General features: G+C 30.1%; 2 protein-coding genes across 4 annotated transcripts in view; both read left to right on the forward strand.

Moving 5' to 3' along the window:
- The window catches only part of LOC129988288 (sorting nexin-14-like), a 41,927-nt gene extending 37,311 nt beyond the window's left edge, over positions 1–4,616 (forward strand). Inside the window, exons 26-29 of the mRNA XM_056096476.1 lie at positions 421–451; positions 570–634; positions 1,685–1,764; positions 4,361–4,616. Coding sequence (XP_055952451.1) covers positions 421–451; positions 570–634; positions 1,685–1,764; positions 4,361–4,453 — 269 coding nt within the window. The 3' untranslated portion in view covers positions 4,454–4,616. The remainder of the gene's footprint in view (positions 1–420; positions 452–569; positions 635–1,684; positions 1,765–4,360) is intronic.
- A 6,268-nt stretch (positions 4,617–10,884) lies between these two features.
- Positions 10,885–25,165, forward strand: part of LOC129988207 (rho GTPase-activating protein 44-like) — a 105,416-nt gene continuing 91,135 nt past the window's right edge. For 2 of the 3 annotated variants that reach the window (XM_056096371.1, XM_056096372.1), the window contains exon 1: positions 10,885–11,136. In XM_056096371.1, coding sequence (XP_055952346.1) covers positions 11,084–11,136 — 53 coding nt within the window. In that variant the 5' untranslated portion in view covers positions 10,885–11,083. The remainder of the gene's footprint in view (positions 11,137–25,165) is intronic. The other variant, XM_056096370.1, reaches the window with a different exon arrangement.

Genomic DNA, 25,165 nt, shown 5'->3' on the forward strand with positions numbered 1-25,165 from the left:
AAAAATTTATTTTTAAAAATTATTATTGTACATTCATTCTGTGTGCTGTTCATAAATAAATTCTAACATTTTTTTTTTTTTTTTTTTTTTGTAATAAATATGAAAAATGATCTAGAGTTAGCATAAAATCTTCAATATGAATAATTCAAAAGAATTTTTCAAATATGCCTAATAAAACATTCAAATTATTTTATTTGCTACTCATTTTTAAAACAATAGTTTTTTTAAATGGTTTTTTAAAGAAGTCAAGTTTTTTCTCATTATTGCATGTTATCAAAAAAATTCAAAGAAAATTTCATTTTAAAAAGTATTTTTTAGCTGTGGGAAGTTTAGTCTTTTGTAAAATACTCCTTGCTTCACAGCTTTCTTAACATTTTATCTCAATATCATGATTAGCTAATTTATTTTATTTATTTATAGATGCTCTCTTTTTTGAAGATGATCCACCGAGGTAAGTTCTTTTTTATAGTATATAAAAAGAGTTAACTTTTATAGTATATAGAAAAGAAGTCATGTATAATGTTCAAGGTTCAATCGCTAATTTAGTTTACTTTTTTTTTATTATTTAGAACTCGGAGGCAGAAAGCTGAAAGAGCGAGGCAGGCATTGAGGCAAACCAAAGATTTTTTTCCTAGTGAGAGAACTAATTTTTATAGTGAATTGATAAAAATTAGCTTAATTTTAAGCATTGAAATTTTGGCTTAACAACTTATCCCCCCCCCCTAATAATAAGATTCAATACTGTCTTTTTTCTTTTATTACAGTTAGCTATGTAATTTAGCTTATGAAAACATTTTCCTCAACTTAAATTTTCCAAATAATGAAATTTAAGTATTTAGAGCAATTTTTATGTAGCAGATTATGACACATTTTTTCATTTTAATCAGAGCTAGTAAGTACACAAAAAGAAAATTTTACAATACAAAGAATTGAAATCAGAAGAGTAATTATTTGAAATTTTAAAATTATGTGTATTTTTCTTGCTTTTACAGACCTAGCTTTTAAAAATATAATTTTTATCAAGGTGCAAGCACTCAAACAGTGATGTAACAATAAGCATTTTCTTTCAAAGTTGCTGCCACTTGTTTACAACCATCCAAGAGAACCATTTGTTTAAATGAATAAATTCTAAGAAATATGATCATCTCTTTATCAATCACCATACAATTATACTAAAAAAAATAAGAAAAGCGATCTGTATTTGTCCAACAGCTAAACATGTAGGCAGGAAGAAACAATTGAATCTGTGACATTGGTTGAGTTTTTGAAATATAGAAAAATAGAATTTTATGTAATGTGATACACTAATTTAAGAAAAAAAGGTTGTATGAAACAAAGCAAAATTTGCTAATTGTTCTTGATTGTATGCTTTACAAACAAACAATGTAAATATTCAAAGTAGTGCAAATACAAGACATGAACAAAACAGTGAAATGGTTAAAAAAACAATATAAATTTTAATATTGTTTTCAATAATGGGCCATTACTTAAATACTTTCTAAACATTAACTGCAGTTTTTGTTATTGACTCCACTTTTCATATTTTAATTTGTGAATTGATGTACAAATTTTTTATTTGCATGTTTAGTAATGAATAATATATATATGTATACATATTAACATTTTATTTATACAAATATTTTACTGTATCACTAATGCATAATACCAAATTTGACTATTTTAGACTTTATGATGACCAAAAAGTTTGATGAAAGTTTAAATTTGATGTTTGATATTTTGCAATGCCCTCTACTTAATAAACAGGTACTATTTTTATGATATATCTTTACCATTCAGTTCCTTCGTGAAAAGATAATTTTTATGAAGGAATCCATTTTTAATTATTTTAATATGATACAAAAATTGTGCTACATGTATATTGTTGACATCTGTTTTACTTGCCATCCAATACAATCAAATTTTTTAAGACTATTTTTAAACTTTCCATAAATTTAATTGCAATTGACAAATCATTTAAAACTATATGTAAAAAGAAGTAAAACGTTTTTGAGACAATGGCATGAAAGTTACAAATTTTCAATTACACTAGATGTACTGTCATTGTTCTATAGTTTTCTGGCAGAATTGATATGGCATTGTTTGTGACATGATGAATATTTGTGAAATTAAAACCAGAAAACATTTTTGAAAAGAAGTACAAAAATAAGGATTTTTTTTTTTTATGTATTGGTTTTTTCATGATACTAGAATCACCTTTGGAACTATAAATGATAAAAAATAAACAAGGATGCTCTAAAAAGAGAGAGAGATAATGAAATTATAAAAGTTTTTTGCAGATAATGTTATCAGAATTTAAATTTTATAAAAATAACTAATTGGTTATACACTTTGATCATACCTCTTGCCAGTTCCAAAGAATTGCATCATGATGCTTTTGGGATCCTTCTCGTTAGCTATACAATTATGCACTTCTGCTGGTAGTAGAAAATCACAAATATATTAATTTCAAAAAGTAAATTTAATATATTTAAAGTATTATAAAATGTTATATAATATGCAAGTAGTAGGAAAAAATTTGAAAGTTAAATTATAAAAATTCAAAGATGCTAAGAAATAAAAGTCATTTAAATCATAATTCTGTTATTAAAAACTTCTTGGTATATACAACTTGACTATTTCTCAACTTCAAGTGACAGAAGTCAACAAATCCAAAGATTAGCTCGTGAGAACCTCATGTATTACTGTCATGCCTAAAGAAAAGATTATTCAGCATCAAAATGATTTTTTTTTTAATGTTTATCTTACTTCTTTCTTTACTGTTATTTTACAGGCCTAATGAATTTAAAATTGTTTTTGTTTGCTTTTGGATGGTATCAGAAGGCAAGATTTGGTATTTTTGGTATAAAATATATAACCTATTTGCATAATCGAGTATTTATTCTACAAATGGTGAGGTTTGCCTCTGCAGTGCATATTTTGTTACAATTGAATTTTCAATTTATAATTAAGATTGTATGACTGAAACTCATTTTGTTCAAACTACGTAATTTAAAAAAAAATCATTGTTTCAGACTTTTTGTTGATTCAAACATATGAAGTATTATTTATTGGCAATTACCTAATTTAACCCAATTTTGCATTTACATAAGCATTGTTTATCAATTTTCATGATTCTTGATTTGGCTTCTTGCCAAAGCATGAAGAAATAAAACTTCTTTCATTGAATCTGCTGCTGGTTAGCAAAAAAAAAAGTGAGGCTTATGACTTCAAGGGACTTTTAATTACCATTACAGCTATCTGTGTATGAAATTTCATAGCTGTAAATGTGATAGATTTGTTTGGATACCACAGACACTTCCTTTTATTAGTATAAATGGTAAGGAAAAATCTATGTATCTGTTTCAATGTTTTTCATATTTCTTTTGAATAAATTTAATAGATGATTGATAAAATATATTTCTATAGAAAAGAAAATTATTTTTCTGAGACCATATTTATCTGCTATAACTTATATATTTTAGAAGACTTTCAAATTCCAAAAGACCAATGCTATAGCTTAATAAGGGTTCTAATGAAAATTGGAAGAGGGGGATTTAGATATGGTGAGATAACTTCAACTTTATGTAAATTTTATATGCTAGATAATGAACTAGAACTTTGGTTCAATATTTTATTGAACAGCTTTTAATCCAGTTACAGTGTGTATTTGAATAGTCATCAAATCTCCTAGTACATTTATATCTAGAGAAAACTATGTGTTGAACAAGCAAAAAAATATATATATATATATAAAGGTCTCTGAAGGTGTCCAAGCATATTGTTAAATATGCAACATTTTCTAAACGTTCATTACAATGTTCAGATCTAGAACATATGGTGACCAGAATATATATTTTGCTCACTAAACTAATATTGAACAGTTCCATGCAATGAATACAAAATGGTGGCAAAAGATATGTTTCTGGTGAGGTAGTAATGAAATAATGCTGGATGAACTTGAGTGAGAAGAGATGTTTATATAATTATAGCCCTTCCTTTACTTTCCATAGACATCTAGAAATCAGTAATCAATACCAAATCATCCTAATCAGACACATACAGTTATTACTAAACAGTTGCACAAACTTGTTATTCCATGTAGTTTTCGATAATTTCGTTAGTTATATTTATTTCAGTATTTGTGAATGTTTTAACTACTCAGGTGTTGTAGCAATTGAATTAAATTTTTCTTCCTTTCTTAGTTTGATATTTAATGGATTTATATTTTTATATTAAATTGCACATTAAAATGTATTTATTTTTAAAAGAAAGGTAAAAAATGTTCTGTATTTTTCTTTTTGCCATCAAATATATCTTAAAGTAGAGTTTAAAAAAAAACTGTATTCTATTTCTTTTTAAGATTTCATATGTGCTGTTAGATATTTTGGCAGTGGAGCTGTTTCCAGAACTTCTTGAAATGCACAGAACAGATTCGACATCGCTCACAGATTGAATGCTGTGCTGTATTCCTAAGCTTCTATTCAGATATAGGATCAGACTACATTCCAATGACTTGCTTTACTAGTCTTTTTGAGTGTTACACAAGTAAACATTTTAAAGTTTGGATGTTATATTTATTGCAGTGTTGATTGTCATTAAATTATTCTATCACTTTCTGTTTATTTTTCTTTTCATAAATAGTATACGTTTCACTGTAAGTCGTTACATTTTCTGACATTGGTTTAACTATAGGATGCCTTCGCCTGAGATGTTACAATTACTTAAGCAGTTTCCACTTTCTTTCCTCCTACAACTGCCCCAATGGTATTTTCAAAATGTAATATTGAAATATCTGTGCTTATTGAGAAACTTTCAGATTTACTATTGGGTCAAGTAAATAATAATTCACTATTTTGTTTTAAATTTAAAAATGCACTCTGAAATAAAATGCATTGGTAAAATATTTTAAGATAATTTGGAAGAGAATTCAAAGCTTTATAAAGTATTTGTATTTTTGTATATTTTTAGATAAATAAAAGGAGCTAAATTAAAATTGTGGGACATACACTGATGTTATAAATCATGATGCTTTCTCCTTAGTTTTGTTTAATACAGATCGAATTTAAAATTGCAAATTTAAAGTTCTTGGCCAAGATGTAATTTGTGGAAATATACCACCAGTCATTAAAGCAAGTGATCGCAGGAACTTAAAGAAAACAATATTTTTTTCTATAATAAAAATGATGGGCCAATAGAAATACTAATTGGAACTGACATTGCAGGCAAGTTGTTGACAGAAAGTTTTAAACTGCTTGCTTCAGTCTTGCTGCAATTAATTTATGTTTAATTTTAATTTTTCAAATATGAAATTATAATGTGATGATTATTGATACATTATGGTTAGCGATTCTGGCTTTTTACAGTTCTTTCCAAATTTGATGAGACTCTGAATGAAGAATGAACGTACTTAAAAAGTGTAAACTTAAGAATCAATACCAATTAATTTTTTAAAAATAATTTAATTATTAATTTTAAAAACATTTATCAATTCATAAAGTGTTGATGTCATTCTGATTTGACAAACTAATTATGCAAGCAAACAAAAAAAATCATTCTACTAAGAAATCATACTGAACATAGAAGACCAGATATAGAATAAATATCCTTTCACCAAAATTGAATTTTTTTTCTGTGCTCTTTTGTTAAATGAAATTGACACTTTTTTTATTGGAACCCTAGCTTATTTGTTACTATATTGAAGTTACTCAATAGAAGCTGACCATCTGAGATAGTTGAATAGAATTTAAAACCTTGTCTTTTTAAATGGATTTATTATAAGCTATGATAAAGATGTTTTTTAAGATTCTAAACAAAGTATAAGGCATATAGTGAAATTTCAAACTTCACTCAGATTGAAAAAATATTGTATGGGAACAGTGCAGAATAGTTTCGAGGTTTATAGCTTCACAAATTAAAGAGATCTTATGCAATAGTTATTTACAAAATCTCTTCAGTAAGATAATTAGTTTATTTGTGTTGATATTGCATTGTGTTTTTGACAAATTCTTTCTCATTAACAAACAAACAAAAACTTTTATTATTATATTTTTTTACTTGCTTAAGTTTTTGCTTCCCGATGTTAGTGTTGACTATTTCAAACATAGCAAACACTCATTTTACTGATGTTTGCATCATGATCGTAAATTGAATGCTTACTAAAAATTTTAAAGATATGAACAGAAATTAGTTTCAAGTTTGTGGTCTTTAAAACCAACATTTCAAATTCCTGTGCCTATTTCTTTAAAAGAGAAAATTACAGCTTCACATAAATGAAGATATTTATTCGGCTGCTAAAAATTTTATTCAAATATAAATTATATTAATTCAAATGTCTGTATACAATTCCTTAAAAAGTGAAAGAAAACAACAGAATGCCACAAGAACACTTTTGGACATGTGCTGTCTTTTTCATTTTTAATATACACAGTGCTTTTATGTGTGGTTACATTATAATATTTTGATGATGATTAGGTGTGTGCCAAAAATACTGTTACATTGGTATAAATATCATAATTAAAATAAAAAAGCAGAATTTAAATAGCTGTCAAAGGACTAGCCTCTCAAAGAAAATCTTTCATATGCATGTGTACCAGAAGCTAAAGTCAGCCACACTTTACACTTACACATTTTAATATTCTGATGATGATTAGATATGTGCCGAAAGTGGCTACGCATGTGTACTAGATGCAAAAGAAACTAAAGACAGCCAAAGAAAATGAAAAAGCCGAAATAAAAAATAAAGGAGCGAGCATGAAAAGAAAAGTGGAGATCTAAATGGCTCAAGCAGAGAGCCTACATAATATTCTATAGCATCATTGAAACATAATTAGTAAATAATAAAATTTACCAAAGATAAGGCATTTTAAATTTAGAAACAGTAAAAGAAAATAAAAGAATTTTAAAGAAAAGAGAAGAATACAAATAATTAAATTTTTTTAAAAAACAGGAAATATAAATTTATGCAATGGCTTAGTTTAAGGTAGAGTACATGACAAGGCTGGAAAAAGAGTTCGTTTTGCATTTAATTTTTTTTATATATATATAAATATATATATACTCACAAGATATGTTCACTTTTAACAGATCTTGACTTTCTCTATGCATACTTTGAAGCGCTCGGGCAATAGTAGAATCCCATTTAAAGTTTGGAACCATTACAAAATCCTTAACGAAGTACAAAGAGGAATGCAAAATTGGTATACAGCAAGGTATAACCAAGAAAGTCTTTTTTTTTTTTTTTTTTTTTTTTTTCTTAGTAAAATAACATGGCTCCGCCAGGGGCAAGGTCCAAAATAAGAAAGACTAGTCCAGATTGGTGACAAATGAGGATAAATTATTCCATCTGGAAAATCCTACATTACTTATGATACAGGAAATCCAAGATATCTTAAACTTCTAAAGTCATTTTTTCAATTTATAGAATTTGCACGTAATGTGTTAAGGTTTATACACTTTAATTTAATGCATATCCGGACGTCTTGACATGTGACTTTGAATTAGTACCATAGGCGTGTTAGAAATAGTGAAGTTGATAGGACTTTGAACGCTTATGCTTATTTTTCAGATTCGATCATACATTTGCGGATCAATTAAGCTATGCCATTCTTTCATTTTTTTTTTTTTTTTTTGTCATTATAACACTAATAAGAGCTTATTAATTTTCTCTGATATTCATGTAAGGATATTTTAATAAAACTTTGCTAATTTCGAATAAGTACAAAATCCATGAAATTGAAAGAAATCAATGGAGCTCTATATTGAACATATTAAATACTTTAGGGCATGCTCAGTCTTATTCATATTCAATATACATATTGCTTTTATTTTGGAATGTGCTTCAATATAGAATATATCTCCGGAATCCAGGATATATGGCTCTGAATTCACCCGTCGACAGGTCAGAGCAAACGGAATGAGTACTTCCTCGGTCTCATAGAATCTACTGAGATTCGAACGCACGTTTGCTATTCGATTAAGCTTGGTTTTTGATTTACATTTTCCATTATGTCGGTAATTAGAATTTACTTTATTTCTTTGTTATTCGTGTAGTGATATTTTGCATTTATTAAACACTTTAGGGCATGCATAGTTTTATTCGTATTTAATATATACGGTGCTTTTATGTAAGGATGCATGAAAGTATGGATTTTAGTAAGTATAGATTATGTAGGGATACATAAAAGTATAGATTTTATCTGGAAGCCTAGACATGTGTCACTGAATTATAACCGGCGCCATATTAGAGATAGCGGAGTGGATAGGGCTTTGGACCCTTATGAATGTTTCTCATGTTCGATCCCACGTTTCCAATTATTTTAGGTTTTGCTTTTGGTTTGTTTATTTATTTATTTTTCATTATCACAGTTGTAAGAAATACATTTTTTTTATTTGGTATTTATATAATGGTACTTTAGCAAAATTTTACTAATTTAAAAAAAAAAAGTGAAAATCGTTAAAAAGTGAAAGAAATTAACCGAATACAATATTGCACTTATCGAACACTTTAAGGCGGGCGTACTCTTTTTCGTATTTTATATACAGTGCTTTTATGTAGGATATACTTAATATCGAATATATCCGGAAGCTCAGACGTGTGATTTGAATACAACCAGTGGCGTATAATAAAGCGGAGGGGATATGGCTTCGGTCTCTGATGGAATTTTCCCAGGTTCTCTCCAGGTTTGCTGTTCAGTTAAGCTTTGCTTTTCATAGCCGTAACTATTTGCCGGTTTCATTTAACTTCTTTGAATTTAAAGTTAGTGTTAAAGTAATATATTTATCACTATCGGAAGGCTTTAAAATTATATCACTAACAGAATGTAAAGTATCAGAATCAACTGCAGAAATAACATAATTAAATTTAGTTTCATCAACTGTAATTCCGGTCAAATTGTGCCTCCAGCTGTATAAACGACAATGCAGGAATAGGCTTTCAAACAAGGAGTGATGTGATGCCAACACGAAAAATTGTGGCATCTAAAAATGACGGAATCTTGATTACCTCCTAGCATGTTTGAACTAGTGACATCAATCAAAATCACTGTAACTCATTATCTATTGGCTAAATCTTTTAAATTTTTGGAATTAAAAAAAAGTAAAAATGTCGCCAAATTTAATGTAAATTCGAAAAAAATCGTCAAAGATTAGTTCAGTAATGCCAAATTTTTAGTATCGAATCTATGAAGAAATTTCAGTTTTGGCTTGAGTCAAAAGTAAACATTAGCGCTATAGAGTGACTTTTGAAGGTCCCATAGAACTAATGTTAAAGATTAAATGTAATCAGAAAATACTAAAAATTATTGTAATTCCTTTTAATTTTTAAAAGGCAACTTACATATTATTTTCATTTGATTTAGATAGTTTTTGAGTGAGGAAAAAAGTCTTATTTTATTTTCCAGCTTTTAACTTGAATTGCTTCTTCAATGGAGAATTTTCTTATTACAGTCTATGGATATTTTTATGGATCTTTACTTGCTATTAACTTTTGAAATAGTGGATGGATTTTCAAAATCTTTTCACCGTCGTGCGCAGAAAAAAAATCTTTCTTTATACCAAATAAATAATTTTTGAAGATGGTGTAAAGTTTTGCATGATTTTGAAAGCCTCGGGTAGTAAGACCGATAGAAAGCATTGTTTAACGTTACTCTGTCAGGCTTGCTCTTTTTAAAGAAATTTCTGATGGATTCCATTTAACTATACATCTAAACAGGAAACGATGTCTATTAGCTTATAGGATCACCAATATGTATGGTTGTCTACATATTCAATTCAATAGCGGCTTAAAAATAACATTTTAATTAAAAGAGAAAGCTTTTTATTTGTTAGTTAATTAAATGTATAGCAAATTTATATGCAAATAAATCTCATGAACACAGAAAAAAATACAATTGACTCGTGCATCGCATAACTAATTCGCTGATACGAGCATACAGTTTTAACCGTGTCGTCATATTGACGAAAATAGGATCACCACACTACAATGTCAAATATCTTGCTTGTATTCTAAGTCAATAAATACAATTTCTGGTTTGAAAAAGAAAGCAAAGCAAACTTTCTACCAATGGTGACATTATATTAAAAGGCCAATAAATGATTTAAAACTTTCAACACTTTAAAATTATTTAAATCAATGAAAATCTGCAAAAAAAAATATATATATAAATGTAGTTTACCCGATTCATGGTTATTGTAGGTTGCAGCAATACTTCAAAACAATATGAAATTTTTTTATTATCTTATATATGTATAGATTTTGGCCATTTCTTGCCGATATTCTGATTATTTTTACTTAAAATAATTTTTCGTGTCCTGTTGTAGTGTCAGAAGTGGGATCACCATACTATCAATAAGATAAGAGGATCTTATTCATCGAGATTGTAGCTTTGCAGTAAACCAGCAATATTATGAAAAATATATTTATTTGTCTAACTTCCGATACGAACGGGACCCACCACGGAGATATGCTCTGCTCACCTACCGTCCCCGAAACTAAACTTTCAATCTGTTCTCTAACTGTTGATTGGTTGAGAGTGGAGTGAAGTACGCGACATCATCACGCGCTTCTCAAAGGCAAACGCGAAGTACTACTAGCCCAGTCCTGTAATAAACAATCCGAATTTTAGAAAAGTCGAGTGAAAGGAAAACTGGAATTATCTTACAATCATTTAATTACTTTTTCAAAGTGGATTATAAAACGAAATCTATATAAATGCTTGATTTTTTTTTATATCACGCCTTATTACTTATTAATGTGAATACGTTTTGATGCTAGCGATTGCACTAGTATTTTTCATCTGATATTTTGGTGCAGAAATGTAAACATGTAGAAAAAACTGAAGTGAAGAGCGGAAGTTTTGAAGTTCTCTGCGCAAGTGCTTATGGAAGGCAACAATTCGAGAAATCCGCCTGCACTTTCGACGCGTGTGTGAGCGTGTTGACACTGGCTAGCTGCACGGGAAGGCGGTTTGTTTTGATTGTGTGAGTTTGCTGAGATGACGATTTGGAATGTTTTGTGAAGTGCACTCCTTGTTTGGATTAACGTTGATGACCTCCAGTTATTTGTGATACATTTTAAGGATTCAAAATGATGAAACAATTTCTTCGAGTGAAACAGATCGCTGATCAGAAGTTTCAACGGTAAGTTTTTGTCATACTTGGAATTGGTTCGCCCATTTTTAATTATTGCTCATGAGATATTGAATTTAATTTTTGTCGTATTTTGTGATTTAGAGAAGAAACAAATAACTTTCAGAATATGAAACACATTAAACGAATGTTACAGTAGTCTGTTGTGGAGAATTAATTGCCTGTGAATTCGTGCTTCAAGTGTAAATTTTTGGAAGATCGTTTGTTGAATGCGGTAACTTTTGTTGATTTTGCAAAAAATAAATATTATCACTTTTCATTCTTAGATGACTGTTATTTATTTTGAATAAATATTTTTCATATTATTTTCAAAGAAATATTATATATTCTATTCAAGTCTTGCTTTTTCAACTGTCAATTTTAAAATTTAAAAAGAAGAAAAATCCTGAAATTTATATTCTTAGTTTTAAAACATTCAGTTTGAATCTAGTTAATAATTATGTCTTAATAATATCGAAATTATTACAAAAATTTTGGGAGAATTTTATAAAATTTTTAACCATTAGAAATTAATTGTTATGAAAAAAAAAAACTTTTTTTCCAAGTTTAAATATTTTGAAATGAAAGAAAATATAATTTTAATGTAAAGAATCGTATGCGCTGTTGATTCCTTAACTTTTAATATTTTTTTTTTTCCTATAGTCAAAACCCTGAATGTTCAATATTTTTTAACTAAAGAATTAGAAAGTACTCTTAAATAAGGATTTTTAAAAACCTTTATTGATATGATTTTAGCATTGTAGAATCAGGAATGTGGTATTTGTAATTTTCAATTATTGAAAGGATGAGATTTCAGAATGTCATTTAAAAATGGGAAACAAATGTGTAATTTTTCTTTCAAGGTAGGTAAACAAATGGGTAACTTTTCTATCAAAATGGGTAAATAAGTTGATAAATTTATTTTCAAGTGGATGAGAATTAAATGCTTTTTTATTTATTGGATGATGAAATTTGTTGTTCCTTTTACTTACAATGAATTCATTTGTTCTTGTCTTTTTTCATTTACAACAAATTTAATAAATATCTATGGTATGATGCACCACTATATATTGTATTATTTTAAAGAAGGTAAAGGTAGATAGAAGAGTAGAGTGAAATTCTTTATTTGGTGATTAAAGGAGAGATTGATTACTTCATAAGGCCAAGGATATTGAAATAACAGTTCTACTAGCTCACAAACAGAGGAAATGTGTGTTATCATTGGTATAGCATCTTACTGTCCATAAGGAGAAACAATTGATTCAAAATATCATTTATATGAAATATATATGATATCACTTATATATACGATAGCTAGTAGTAATGAAATACAAAATGAGCTGCTGCAGTAGTGGTATAACTAAAGGATGAAGAACTGATGAAATGCCAGGGCTTTAGGGGATCTAGTCTGAGGCATTACAGTTACAAAATCATAGCTATTTTCCTATCCTTTAGGATGAAAAAAATCAATTTTTGCTCTTATTAATGTAATGCTGTATCTTTTATAATTAGTGGCTGTTATGGCTATTAATAATCTTTAAGTGGCCCCATTCTTATCATTGGATAAGGTGCATATATGGTATACTTATGTTACAATTCAGCTGCACATTTCTGAATTACATATAATCAATGCACCCTAAATGAGATTTCAGTAGCATAATAATAATTTTTTTAAAAATTATATCTAAATATCTTTTGATAAAATCTAATGATATTTCTATAATAAAAGGGTTGAATTATTATAGTTCTGATAATTAAAGATATTTTTAAAATCTTTATATAAAAACTAGGATGAATTTACTGTTATAGGACAGTAAGCATAACACGAGTAACATTTATGCAATTTTCATTTATAATGAATGCATTTATGCTGCTGTATTTTTTCACAGTGAAATTTCTGTAATTTATTTTTAGCGTAAAAATTCGTATTTTTACTGTTATATGTTAATAAAATTAAGTAATTAGCATCTAAATACAGTCTACCTAACTCAATATCTAAATTTAAATATTCAATTTGGTTTGCTTAGGTACCATTTTGAATTAACTATTATATATTACTAGTTAACTTCTTAGATGTAATTATGGAAACTATTATTTAGATGATTGACTTGACATTATTGTACTATCATTTGCAAATCGCTTCCCTAATTACAGATTGAATGAAGGCGAACTATACACAATTAGCAGTTAGATCATGCTCCTGCACCAGGACATATTCGCGTGCCTCTCACCCAGTACATTATTACATATTTATTTATTTATCTAACAAAATCTATCTATATATTTAATCGATTTTAAAATGTTATTTTATAAATGAATCAATATTTAAATTGGACTAAGAATGATAAATTTTTATGCATGAAATTGGATGTCTGTTTAATTTTCTCCGCACCTTGACTGCATCGAACGAAATTGGGCATGCATATGCCTGAGCGCCTGCGAGGATTAACTGCGCCGCTAGAAGAGTGCTACGAACTGCTAAAAGGAGAATGAAATGGATGTAAAAAGACAACATTTTTCAAAAAAATTAGCTTTTTAGTGATTTCAATTCCATTGCTGAAGTATTATTTCTCTAATTTTTTCAACTTTTTAGAGTCAATTTAAACACAATCTATCGCAATTCCTCCCCCCTTTTTTGTTAAAATATTAAAGAAATTTACTATTTAATCCCATCTCTCACTCGCACAATTTAGCCAATGTTATAACTGTTTTCATTAGACATTTTTTATTTCATAATATAACCAGTTTTTAATATTCGAGTGCAGTATTTTATCTTTAAATCAAATTGACTTTTAATTTAATTTTATTTTCATATATTTACTCGTCTTTAAATTTCTCTTTAATGTAAGACACGAACGATCGAAACACATTTATTCACTGATTTTTAATTGTTTTTTTGGTGAAATGAAATATTTTGTTCTCTGATCCGCGGAAGAAACTCAGCCAGGGAAGTTATGCTTCCTCTGTGATTTGGGAAGGCTGATGTCAGATTTAGCATGCAAGTGCCAGGTGCAGCAAGGAATTGTCTCGATTACGAATTATGCCTAACTCAACTTAAGATGATAAAGTTAAAAGCATAACTCGTTGATATAACTTCATGTTATTGTGGTTTAGATCTTTCAAGTCGCGAGCAATCCATGAGGGATTCGACTTCTCTGAAGAAAGCATAACATATAAGTGGGACTTTAATAAAATAGTGAAAAATGTTATTAATGCTTGTATCAATGAAAATTTGTCATGTATAAAAATATATCCTTTCTTTGCAAACTACATTAATATCAAGCTTTAAAATTGTGCTTTTAAAATCAGCAGAAAAGCAGAAGTTTGCATCCTTTGTGACGTGCAAAGTGAGATGTGAATGTTTTTAAAAAGATCCTCAGACTTTATTATGACTGCTGACAGTACTGCGTTTTATGGCAGATCATTTTCAAAAGAGGAATTCTTTGAACGTGTGGAAAGAATAAGCATAATTTCATTTGTAAATCGAAAAATATTGTTCCCCCTTCCGTTATCTCTACTTATAATAAAGGTAAATGCGTGTGGGTGCTGGCGCTCTGCAGGCTAGATTGTTTGACCTTGAACTACTAACCTTATATCTTGGGAGGCTCGTATACCTTGGAGGACGAAAATGTGATGTGTGCTATGATTGTACTACTTGATCTTCAAAATATTTTTTCAATTAATTAGGAATTTTGAATTATTGTGAAGAACGTGTTTGTGAGTTTCATTTTGGACACCAGTCTACTTAATCGAACAGTATTTGAATCTTGTTGAAATTATTGGAATTTTATTTTTAGTAACAACTAATGTTAAGACGTTTATATGCTTTACTGCGTTAAGTAGTAATTCAAGAAAGCATTAAGAATCTTTTAGATTGTTACCTTTTGAAAAAAAAAAAAAAAAATTAAGATTTCGAAGCTGCCCAATGTCAATTTAGAAGCTTCATATTTCTCCCTCGGCCAAACATTCATCGCAGAGTCGGCTGCGAGCAGTCATGACACATGTGCGAAATGATGACACTAAGAATGCCATCCATACGAAAGTTGTAGGGTTGTAATTAGTGAATTTTTATTGATTTGGATTGAGATTCGTAAAACCTTTTAAGGGATTAAAACATATTACGAAATTTCAAAAATGGTTCGTCTCAAGTATATATATTTTGCTTGATTTGTTCTGTGTACATGGTGTCCATGAATTCATGGGCCAAACTTTAATGGAAGGTAAAATACATATAAAGTGGCATTTTTTTTGTATAGCAATGTGGAGTCGAAAACAAAAAGTTTTGGCGGGAAAAAAAAGTACCAATAAATAAAAGAATAAAAAGAAAGCTCTGTACTTACATAGTATTACAGTAAGTACACAAATGCGCCACATCCATATCGATAAAGACTTGGTAGTGTCTAATATGTGATTGGCATACTCTTTCGAAGATGCCTGGTGTTTCATGAACATTTGCAGCAGAAACTGAGAGTTTTGCAATGAGGTCCTCACCAGAGTCAATTAGAATTTGGTAGACACTGCGTTTTTTTCGCCTTTCTTGTACTTACTTGTTCCGCCTACACTTCTCATTTCCGCTCGCATATTACTGTACAAAAAATGCTTCTTTATATGCATTTTACCTACCTTTAAAGTTTGGTCCATGAATTCAGGGACACCCTTTATACTTCTGTAAATGTAGAAAGAATAAATGCAGACGAAACCGCGGGTACAGTGGTTAATATTTATTTGCGTTCGTTGAAATTTGGTGCCTTGAATCTCATTTTTTTTATCTAATTAAATGACTATTTCTTTGTTATCTCTGAATTATAACAAAAAAAAAAGGATAATTTGATGAGGCAGAAGGCGTGAGTTACAGACATGAATCAGCGACAGCCAGCGTTCTTTTGTTAATATCCATTTGTTAGCATGCTTGATAATACAGTTGCAGTTAATTTTATGATGTATTGCAATTCAGTATTTGTTATGGAACCGGAAGTTCGACGAACCGATGACAGGCATTTTATTACGTCACCGTTCTTGCACGTTCGCCCTTTGAACAACTGGCAATGCAAAAGGGACGAAAACTAATCTGTTCCCCAAACCTCGGGTACTCTTTCTGTGCCATTGCTGCGAAGTTGCAATTGCCAAAAACGTGTCGTCCGCTGATGAGAGCGATAAAAGGTTGAGCAGTATCCCGTGTAATCCCGTTGTGTGGATTTCCTCTGGTCCAGTGCTTGCTCCTCTCCCTCCCCTATTTTCCTGTCGCCAGAGAATGGAGCCAGTGTCCTGTGAAGGCGGTCAGTTCTTCGACAGTGATGATGGGAGGAAACTGGCACGCCTGGTTGCGGCACCTCCCCGTTTTGTTTTCGCATGAACCTTTTGCAATTGCTAGGGCTCTTTCATTGGACAGGTAATCGTTGGAGGAAATGACGTAATTGGGATTTCAGATGTTGCAAAACAAGAAGTTTTTTTTTTTTTTTTTTTTTTTTTAAATATTTTAGCACAATGTAAACTAAAAAAACAAACTACGAACAATTTAAAATTATACAGTACACTTCCGAGTATCCGGCTTAATGTGGCGGTAGGATAGGCCGGATAACAAAAAAGCCGTATAGACCGGAGTTCTATGAATTCATTTGTTTGCCCGCCAAAACCAGAAGACAAAGTTTTAATGCCAAAACTCATTGTTATAATACGTATTTTCTTATTTTTTATTGAGTACTAAACTCTCCATTTATTTGAACCCAAATAGAAGGTGAACGCCAGCAGGTGAATCGAATCATAGAAGCAATTGCCGTTAAAGCGTCGAGTTAAAAAAAAAAAAGCTCTATACTGTTAATTTTTATATGTTTATATACTGCATTGCACGTTTTAAGAAGTTAATTTCCTTTTTTCTTCGTTTTTATTCCTCTTCTGTGTTTATGCCTGAAACATAAAGCTTCCTTTACTATTTTATGCTTACCTTTCAGCATGTTTTTATTCCACCTTCACTCGCTTGTGCTACACGCCACTTTTTAATTTCGATTGTTTTTTCCTCTTCTCACTGTACTTTTCCTTTCGAAGCTATATTTTTTACTATTACAACAGAATCTAATCGCAGTATAATGCTTAATTTCTTCTCCATATTTTGAAATCTTCACTGTGGTACACTTAAAAAACATTAAGCATACTCCAAGAACAATTTATGAATACTGTACGTACTGTGCACTTATCAAGAACAGTGGCAACAATTGAGGTCTGTGAAACACTGATGAACGCAACGGTGCTCTTTTCCTGCCACAACTTGTATTGTTTTATAACGTATTCTAAAACTCTCCGCGGTTTTGCGCATGCGTTAGGATGGATTTAATTCGTCAAAATATTGGTGAGAGGAAATATGAAAGGAGGGGATGTTTACATTTAACAATAAAATAAACTCGGATTACTCGCAGACTGAATTAAAATAATACGATCAGAAATGGCACGTGAAAAAAATTGAACAAAAGAAGTATGTAATAGGGCGAAAAGCAAGGTCAAAGAATGACGAAGAATTTCGGAAATGCGTTCATTCTTCCACGTCTCTCCCTTTAATGAGATAGAATCGTCGAAACTTTGGCAATATGGACATTACATGCCTTGCTTTTCTCATTTAATTACGATAAAAGAAAGCTAGGCCGGATAGTGGCGAACCGAATACTTGAAAGTGTACTGCATTTATATAAATAAGTGAGCATTCCGAAATAATTAGTATGCTTTTGAAATAAATGAAATCCTCGATAAGAATTTTTTTTTCTTCACATTTCACCCTTAGGGAAGGATTAAATAAAGAATTTGGACTAGTTAAATCTCATGAATAAAATACTTCCCTCTCGAGCTGACGTGTATCAGGTGAATAGAACGCAAGCCATACCGAGGGATTTGTGTACTGGAAAAAATAATGAAATGAAAAAGTAACAAATGTCTTTCCAGATACTACTGTAAGGAAGAAAATAAATTGTGTGTAATTAGAGCTTAATTCAGAAAATGTTTGCCCACAACATAGGCGTTTCCTAACAGAATCTTCATTCAATCGTAGGCGGGCCTTTCACAGAATGCCTTGAATTCGGCAACAAAAGAACTCCCAGAACGTCATTCGACTAATTTCCTTCGTGATTCACTTTTCATCACTTCCTTTTCTTTTCCGGTGATGAGGTTTCAAGAATGTTTTCTCATTCATTCGTATGTTCTTTTTGATGTCCGGTTGTTATCTTTATGATCCTATTATACGAATTTTCGGTTTTGTATGTGCACATTTGTTATAAATCTTATCACCTGGGACTCCCCCCCCCCTCCTTTTTTTTTTTTGTGACTGACGGGAACATTGAGTTGAGGTATAAATGAAGGGTGCTAGTTTTTATTTCTCCTCAAAACGATCATAGCGTCAGTCTCGTGACTTGTGATGAATCATAGAGTATTAATACCCCCCCCCCCCTCCTTTTTGGCAGCATATCGCGAATTTTGGCATGCTCTACAATTGCTCAACAGCATTGGGCCGGCATTAATATTTCCTGAAAAAAAGGGTATCCTTCCCCTTGTTATGGGATTATCATTCTTTGTAAACTGCGCACACGGGTTTCGGAAATAATAGCTTCTTTTCATAAAATCAGTAGTTGAGTTGGTTCATTTAAATCATTTACTTTTTTACTTTACTTTTTTGTATTAATTATAAGTGATTACTTTTCTTTAGGTAAACATTTTAATTCTTTTATTTACTTAAAAACGGTTTTTTTTATTTTACATTATATGTTCAAATATTTTCTATCATTATCTCAAATGCCATTTATAAAAATAAATTATAAAAATGATCTCTTTTTTTTTTTTTTCTTTCTTCAAAATACTATATACACATATATGTCAATATTGTCTTATTAGAGACGGAAAATTATATAATCTTAAACTGTATATTATAGAGTTCTTATGCTATTTTGCTAATTATTGTTACAATTATTTTTTAAAAATTAAATATAATTCGAAAACTTTCCTGATATCGTTCATCAATTAATTCTTTATATGAAAAGTAATACGAATAAAAACTTCTTTACCATTTCAATTTTTTTTAAATAATTGTTTTGAGTGTTTGATTACAAATTACTTAATTATCTTCAAAAAGAGAGAGAATCTTTAATTTTCATAATTTTAAATATCTATACTGAAGACTGTTCATTTTAGTAAACAAAAACAGGCAATTTTTTTAAAAAAATAAATTTAACAAATTTCTTGTTAATCTAACTCAGTTAAAGCAACTTTCTCACAATTTATCTATTATTTGTGTTGAGATGTAAATCTAACGTTAGGCAGTTAATTTTAATAAAAATTAAAATTAGTTCATAATTGTAAATATATTCTTATATATTAGTTTTGTAAACTCTTGAATGAGTACTATATTTAAATCAATTTCTTTAAAAATGAAAATCACAAAACCTTACTTATGACCTTGACAAAAAAATGACTTATTTTGTCAAGATTTTAGATTTATTGGAAAATAGTATATAATTCTAAATTTTGATGTAAATTTAAGACAAAAACATGGATGCTAAATTAAAGTACAAGAGTGTTAAGTTGAAAACAATGCGTTATATTTGGTATGATTCAAAGGGAAGGCCCGCTGCTTTGTACTCCTTAAAAAGTAGGGTTTAAATCCACTCACATTTTTTTTTCCACTTCTTTTTCCTTCCTTGGAAAAGCTGGGGGAAAATTATTTGTTTTCATTCATGTTTATAATATAAGTTATGAATATAGAATATTTTATACATCTAGAAACAACTGGTGTATATTAAAGTCGTATTCATCGCTAAAGCAACAAAATGCCGATATAACCTACAAATCTGTATTTCAGTTATTATGTATATTAGTTATTAAATAGTGAAATTTGTATTGTAAGTCACTCTTCTAATGGAACATCGTTGAGGAATTCTATGCTAAACTTGCCGTACGAAAATTGCTTTGAAAAATTTGGGGACTGGCAAGGTAAAAAATTACGGTTTAACATTTTGACAGCCTATTGGCTCAACAACTCAAACAACTGTTTTTGCATATTTTTATGGTTTAGTTTTTGTTTTAAAAAAATTCCTCCTGTTTATAATTTTGCTAATAACTCTGCTTCGAACTAGCAGGGAAACAAAAGTAAATCATTTCTGAATCTTAAATGTGTTGACTTAAATACAAATTAATAAAGAAATTCGAAATTTTTACGAAAACGATGATTTTAGGGAATTTGCATACTTTAAGTTTTTAATAAAAGTGGACATTCAAACATTTTATCTGTAACGATAGGATTTCTTTCTTTGGTACTTTCTTTTAAATCTTCACAATAGTCACTAGTTTCTTTTTAGTTCTTAACTGAAATTTATGCAAACCTGTAATTATTACTTGCACATTTATGAAACTTTACTATGTTACGTTTTCAATAAAACATGCGTTTTATTTTCAATTTCGCTACTTCATTCACAATAATGATTTCATGTCGTTCATACAGGTGAAATATTTATGTAAAACAAAAGCTACATATTGAAAATAATAAAGAGCTTCGCTTTTAGTAAAATAATTATTCAATTATTGATCGGTCAGTAATGTTTATTTATACACTTGTTTTGGCGATAAAAAAAAAAACACTCCAAGCTTCTTGCAATACATTCGAGATTAAAATAAAGCAAATAGCAAAATATAATACAGTTGTATCTGTTTGAATGAAGTTTAACTTCACTATATTAAACTCTACCAAACTAATGAAATATATTCAATTATAACATCAGAATCGCTGAGTGATCCAAGTTATGAAATTTCAAATTGTTTTTAAATGGATATAAATCGAATAGATTTGTTATACATATTTGTGAAATGACACCGGGCTGTCCTAGCAACGTTCTCTTTGCTTCCACCATGAGCAGAAATACACCATAATTTGAAAAAGCTTTAAAATTTCACAGTTAAAAACGACAAATAATTTGCTATTAAAATGTAATGGAGAATGTGGTTACAGCAAAAGCAAATTCCAGCCACAAGTCATTTTATCTTCCAAACCCTCTACTTAATATTCCAACTCTGTGGACGAAAGTGGACCCTTCAAGGAATATAAAAGAAATTTCGCATTGGCGACTTTATTGACATGATTTTTTAAATTTCCTTTTATAAGAAGTTTACATAGAATATATTTATTCTAACTGGCAAAATATTTGATTTTGTGATGTTGATGGATCTGCATGTTCAGAATTCGAAAAGTATTTTCCTTAAACCCTTCATTTTCCTTGATCCTCTTTTGTTTCCATTTCTTATTATGCTACCACGGCCTTTTTCCATTTTTTCTTTTTCAAGTGGGTCAATCTGGAAGTAGATTTTTTTCTTTCTTTTTTTAAGTGTGACTTTGTTGGACTCTATTCCTAGGTGAATCCTCAAGAAGAGAGCTTATCCTTTCAGGGTGCATGATAAAACGGTCGAACTATATGAATCACACATAAAGCAATATAAATTTCGCAATCTGTAATATATTGCAGCTTCTCCCGAGATTTTGTTACAACTTGCTTCACCGCGTAGTTTCGGATATTTTTGTTGATTATATATATATAATATAATATAATATTGCAGCAAAAAAGAATTTACACGTGGAGTGGGGGGAGGGGAAATGAAAGCCTTGAAAGTGAAATTAGTTTTAAAAATGAAAGCAGCTTTTAAAAACTTGAAACATAGGCAAAATAAATAAGATAAAATATTTTTGAAAAGTTTAATTAACGGACCTTAATTCAAAACTTATGAAATATATATTTCCCTCTTTAACTAGTTAAAACGAAACGCATCTTCACAACCTCTTATTACCCATTTTGGCTGGACTAATAGAATAGGATACATCTAAAAAATCATATTCATCGAAAATTCTGCTTAGAAAATTTAAAAGCCTCTGCATCAAGTGCGTGTTGCATCTATTTGCTGTTGCAACTAATCCCGATCATCTCTTTTTTAGAACGCTTTGCCAAATGTTGCGGTTGCTCATAGATTCGTGGTCAAATGTTCCATTTTTCATAATCACAACTTCGAAACGAAAATAATCTCCATGGGAGCACACTTCTTTATCTATACAAGTAGAATATTCGAAAAAAGCTCCTCAATTTTTTAATTTGCGCAATCTAGTATAATAGCAATATGTATGTCCTTTATTTTCTGTCTTTTCCCGTTGCTAAGGATGATTTTGCGCTACTAAGCAGCGTAAAAACGCGCTACAGTTTCCCTATGCATTAATTGAGGTTTTTTAACTTTCAAATTTGTATCGACAAGAAATTCAACCTTGAGAGTTTAATGAATCTCTACGTTTCAGATTTTCCTGTGTCCGAAAAACACATTTTAGGTTTAATGACTCCGATCTTTCAGTCCCTAAATGCGATCATTTAAAAACGTATGAAGTTGAGAATGTTATTTCTGGACGAGGCCTTTTCAGCGAATTTGTAAATGTTGCGCAAAGTACGTATGTAGAAGGTCCTTACTGTCCATATAAACATTTTATTGTTAAAAATTTGTAACCTTACAAAAACGTAAATAGCTACGAAGAAATGATTTATGTTCGATTTATCATCAGAATCATAGATAAGTGGAGCCAATGCGGCGAAGGGTCTGTTTATCTGCGAATAATGTGAATGCGATCATTCGAAAAATCAAATAACTTGGACTGATCAAACTTCAGTTTGGAGAAGATCTGCACTTTGTTATGAAGCACAAAACGCTGTGTCATGTGCAGGAAAACTTTTCTATTTTTACATTTCACAAGCCTGGGAGGGTGAATTATATCTGTCGGTTTGTGAATGTGATTGAAAACGCAACAAGTTACAGAAATGAAATTCGTTTCATAGTACTAAAATTATAATCAAGGAAAATCGAGCCTCCTCTTTGCGCAGGTGTCGTCCTCGTCATCTGATCATGGTTCAGAATGACGAGGTCCGTCCCAAAATAGCCCTAGTGTTCCTTTCAAACTGGATGTTAATATAACTAAACTAATCATACAATGTGGCATAACATGTAATAATGAGCAACTTTTTTTTTTTTAAACCATATAACCAAAAACGATTCCAAAGTTTTCAGTAAATAGTTTTACATTTAAACACAAATTACATCTGTTTTGTCTTGAACTCTGATTCCCGTAGGAAAGTTCATTTATAATAACACATTGCTGTCACGATTTGATGTTTTAAAATACTTTTTTTGGAAGAATCTTGAACATCTCAGTTTTCATACGAGATTAAAATGAAATTGAACATAACCAGTTTTCCCTGTGAATTAGGTGGTCACAAAAGTCGATTGTATTAAGGAAAGAAGGGGTTTTCAGTCTTTGGTGACTGGCTTCTAGGGTCGCTGTCGATACCATTTTATTTTTGCATTGTCGATTGACACTTGATCGATGAACGATTGAGGTGGTTACGGAATCATTTATAATAGAAGCCATCAAAATGTGTCGACAGGAAATCAAAACCGCAGTCTGAAATTACGCTTTCTGTCAGACTAGGCCAAGGTCTAAATTTAAACCGTTCGTCGAGATACTCTCGCCTTGCTAGGCAATAACATTCTACTGAAATTTACTTTGCCTTTGAAATAATTCAGGCGATAGCAACAAGTTGGAGTGCTTCTGGTATTTCTCGCATTATAATTTAATTTTTAGTTTGTCTAAAGAAGGGGGGGGGGTAGTTTTCAGGCGAACTGTCTAACTGTGATAAAGAATTTGAAACTGTGTGAGAAATTTTATAAAATTCTATTGAAATTATTATCTTATAGGAAGACATAAAACCTATTTTAATTGGTAGCAACGGGCCTTCGCCAATGGAATTTTAGCGGATAATTGAATATATGTTCATAGAATTTGCCTCTTCATGCTTTGTGATACTGAGCGTAAAGTCTGATGGCATGTTTTTCGATCTCTTTGCTACAATTAAATAAATTATATTGAAAACCGTACTGATTATTTTACATTAGGTTTACCATGAGTTGTCATATATCTATTTCTACCAAGGATAAGGGTCCAAATGGCCCCTTTCGGTATTTAATTACAAAAAATATAAATTGACCTATCTATTACGAAGTTAAAGTGGAAGAAACTTTTATATTTTCAATATATTTATTGAGGTGTGGTGTTATGGAAAGGCAGTTCCTCGGTGTTTATTTAATAAAAAAAGTGTTTATTTTCTAATCTAGGTCTTCAAGACCATCTATTCTACCATCATCTTCTATCAAAACATTGACTCGTCTTCTTACTAACAATCTATAATAGCTCCTATCTGACTGACTTTCGGCCTCGTCTCCTCTCTTCTTATAGATACAAATTTTACTTACACATATTCTTTTCTATATTTATACGTATATCTATGTGCGTCCCTACCAAGCCGTTACATATTTAAATAAAAATGTATGCATTCTCAATGGTCAAAATGTGACCCCCTTGCTAAAAGTAAGTATACTATATAAATTCCTCTGAAACTAAAAAGAGAAAAAGATAAGATTATCGATTATATGTCTTATAAATGTAAGTAAAAATTAATTAAAATATTCTCATAAAATACGGCAATCATTTTCTTGAAGAAAATTAAAAAGTTTTCTCAGAGGGTTCAATTTGAATTGGTGAAAATTGAAAAATACATGCACAATTTTGAGTTATTGTATTCACATATTCACGGATAAACACTCAAAAGAGATAAACGTTTCGATGACCGATTTTATTTAGAATTTGATGAAATGTGCGTATTTGATATAAAATCTGCACATCCGTATATGCACTCTTTCATATACGTGTTTCTGAGTCATAATGCTCGTACATAGCATACTGTTACGCATTCACAGTACCAAAATCCAGTGATTTTTAGCATTTTTCTTCGGAAAATTTTAAGCCAGTTTTTCTCTTCTTTCGTTGAAACCTTATCTATGGCTTGTCCTTGGCATCTTAAAATTGCATCTTTGCATTTAGGGTTCAGTATGACTTATCTTAAGGCCTCCCCCTTCCCCTGCGATTTGCTTGCTGTGTTGAAAAAGTGAGATGAAATTTCAGTTCCGTTTCAGCGTTTTTTCAGATTTTCCT

Source organism: Argiope bruennichi, chromosome 10 (assembly GCF_947563725.1).
Source record: "Argiope bruennichi chromosome 10, qqArgBrue1.1, whole genome shotgun sequence".
Classification (NCBI taxonomy): domain Eukaryota; kingdom Metazoa; phylum Arthropoda; class Arachnida; order Araneae; family Araneidae; genus Argiope; species Argiope bruennichi.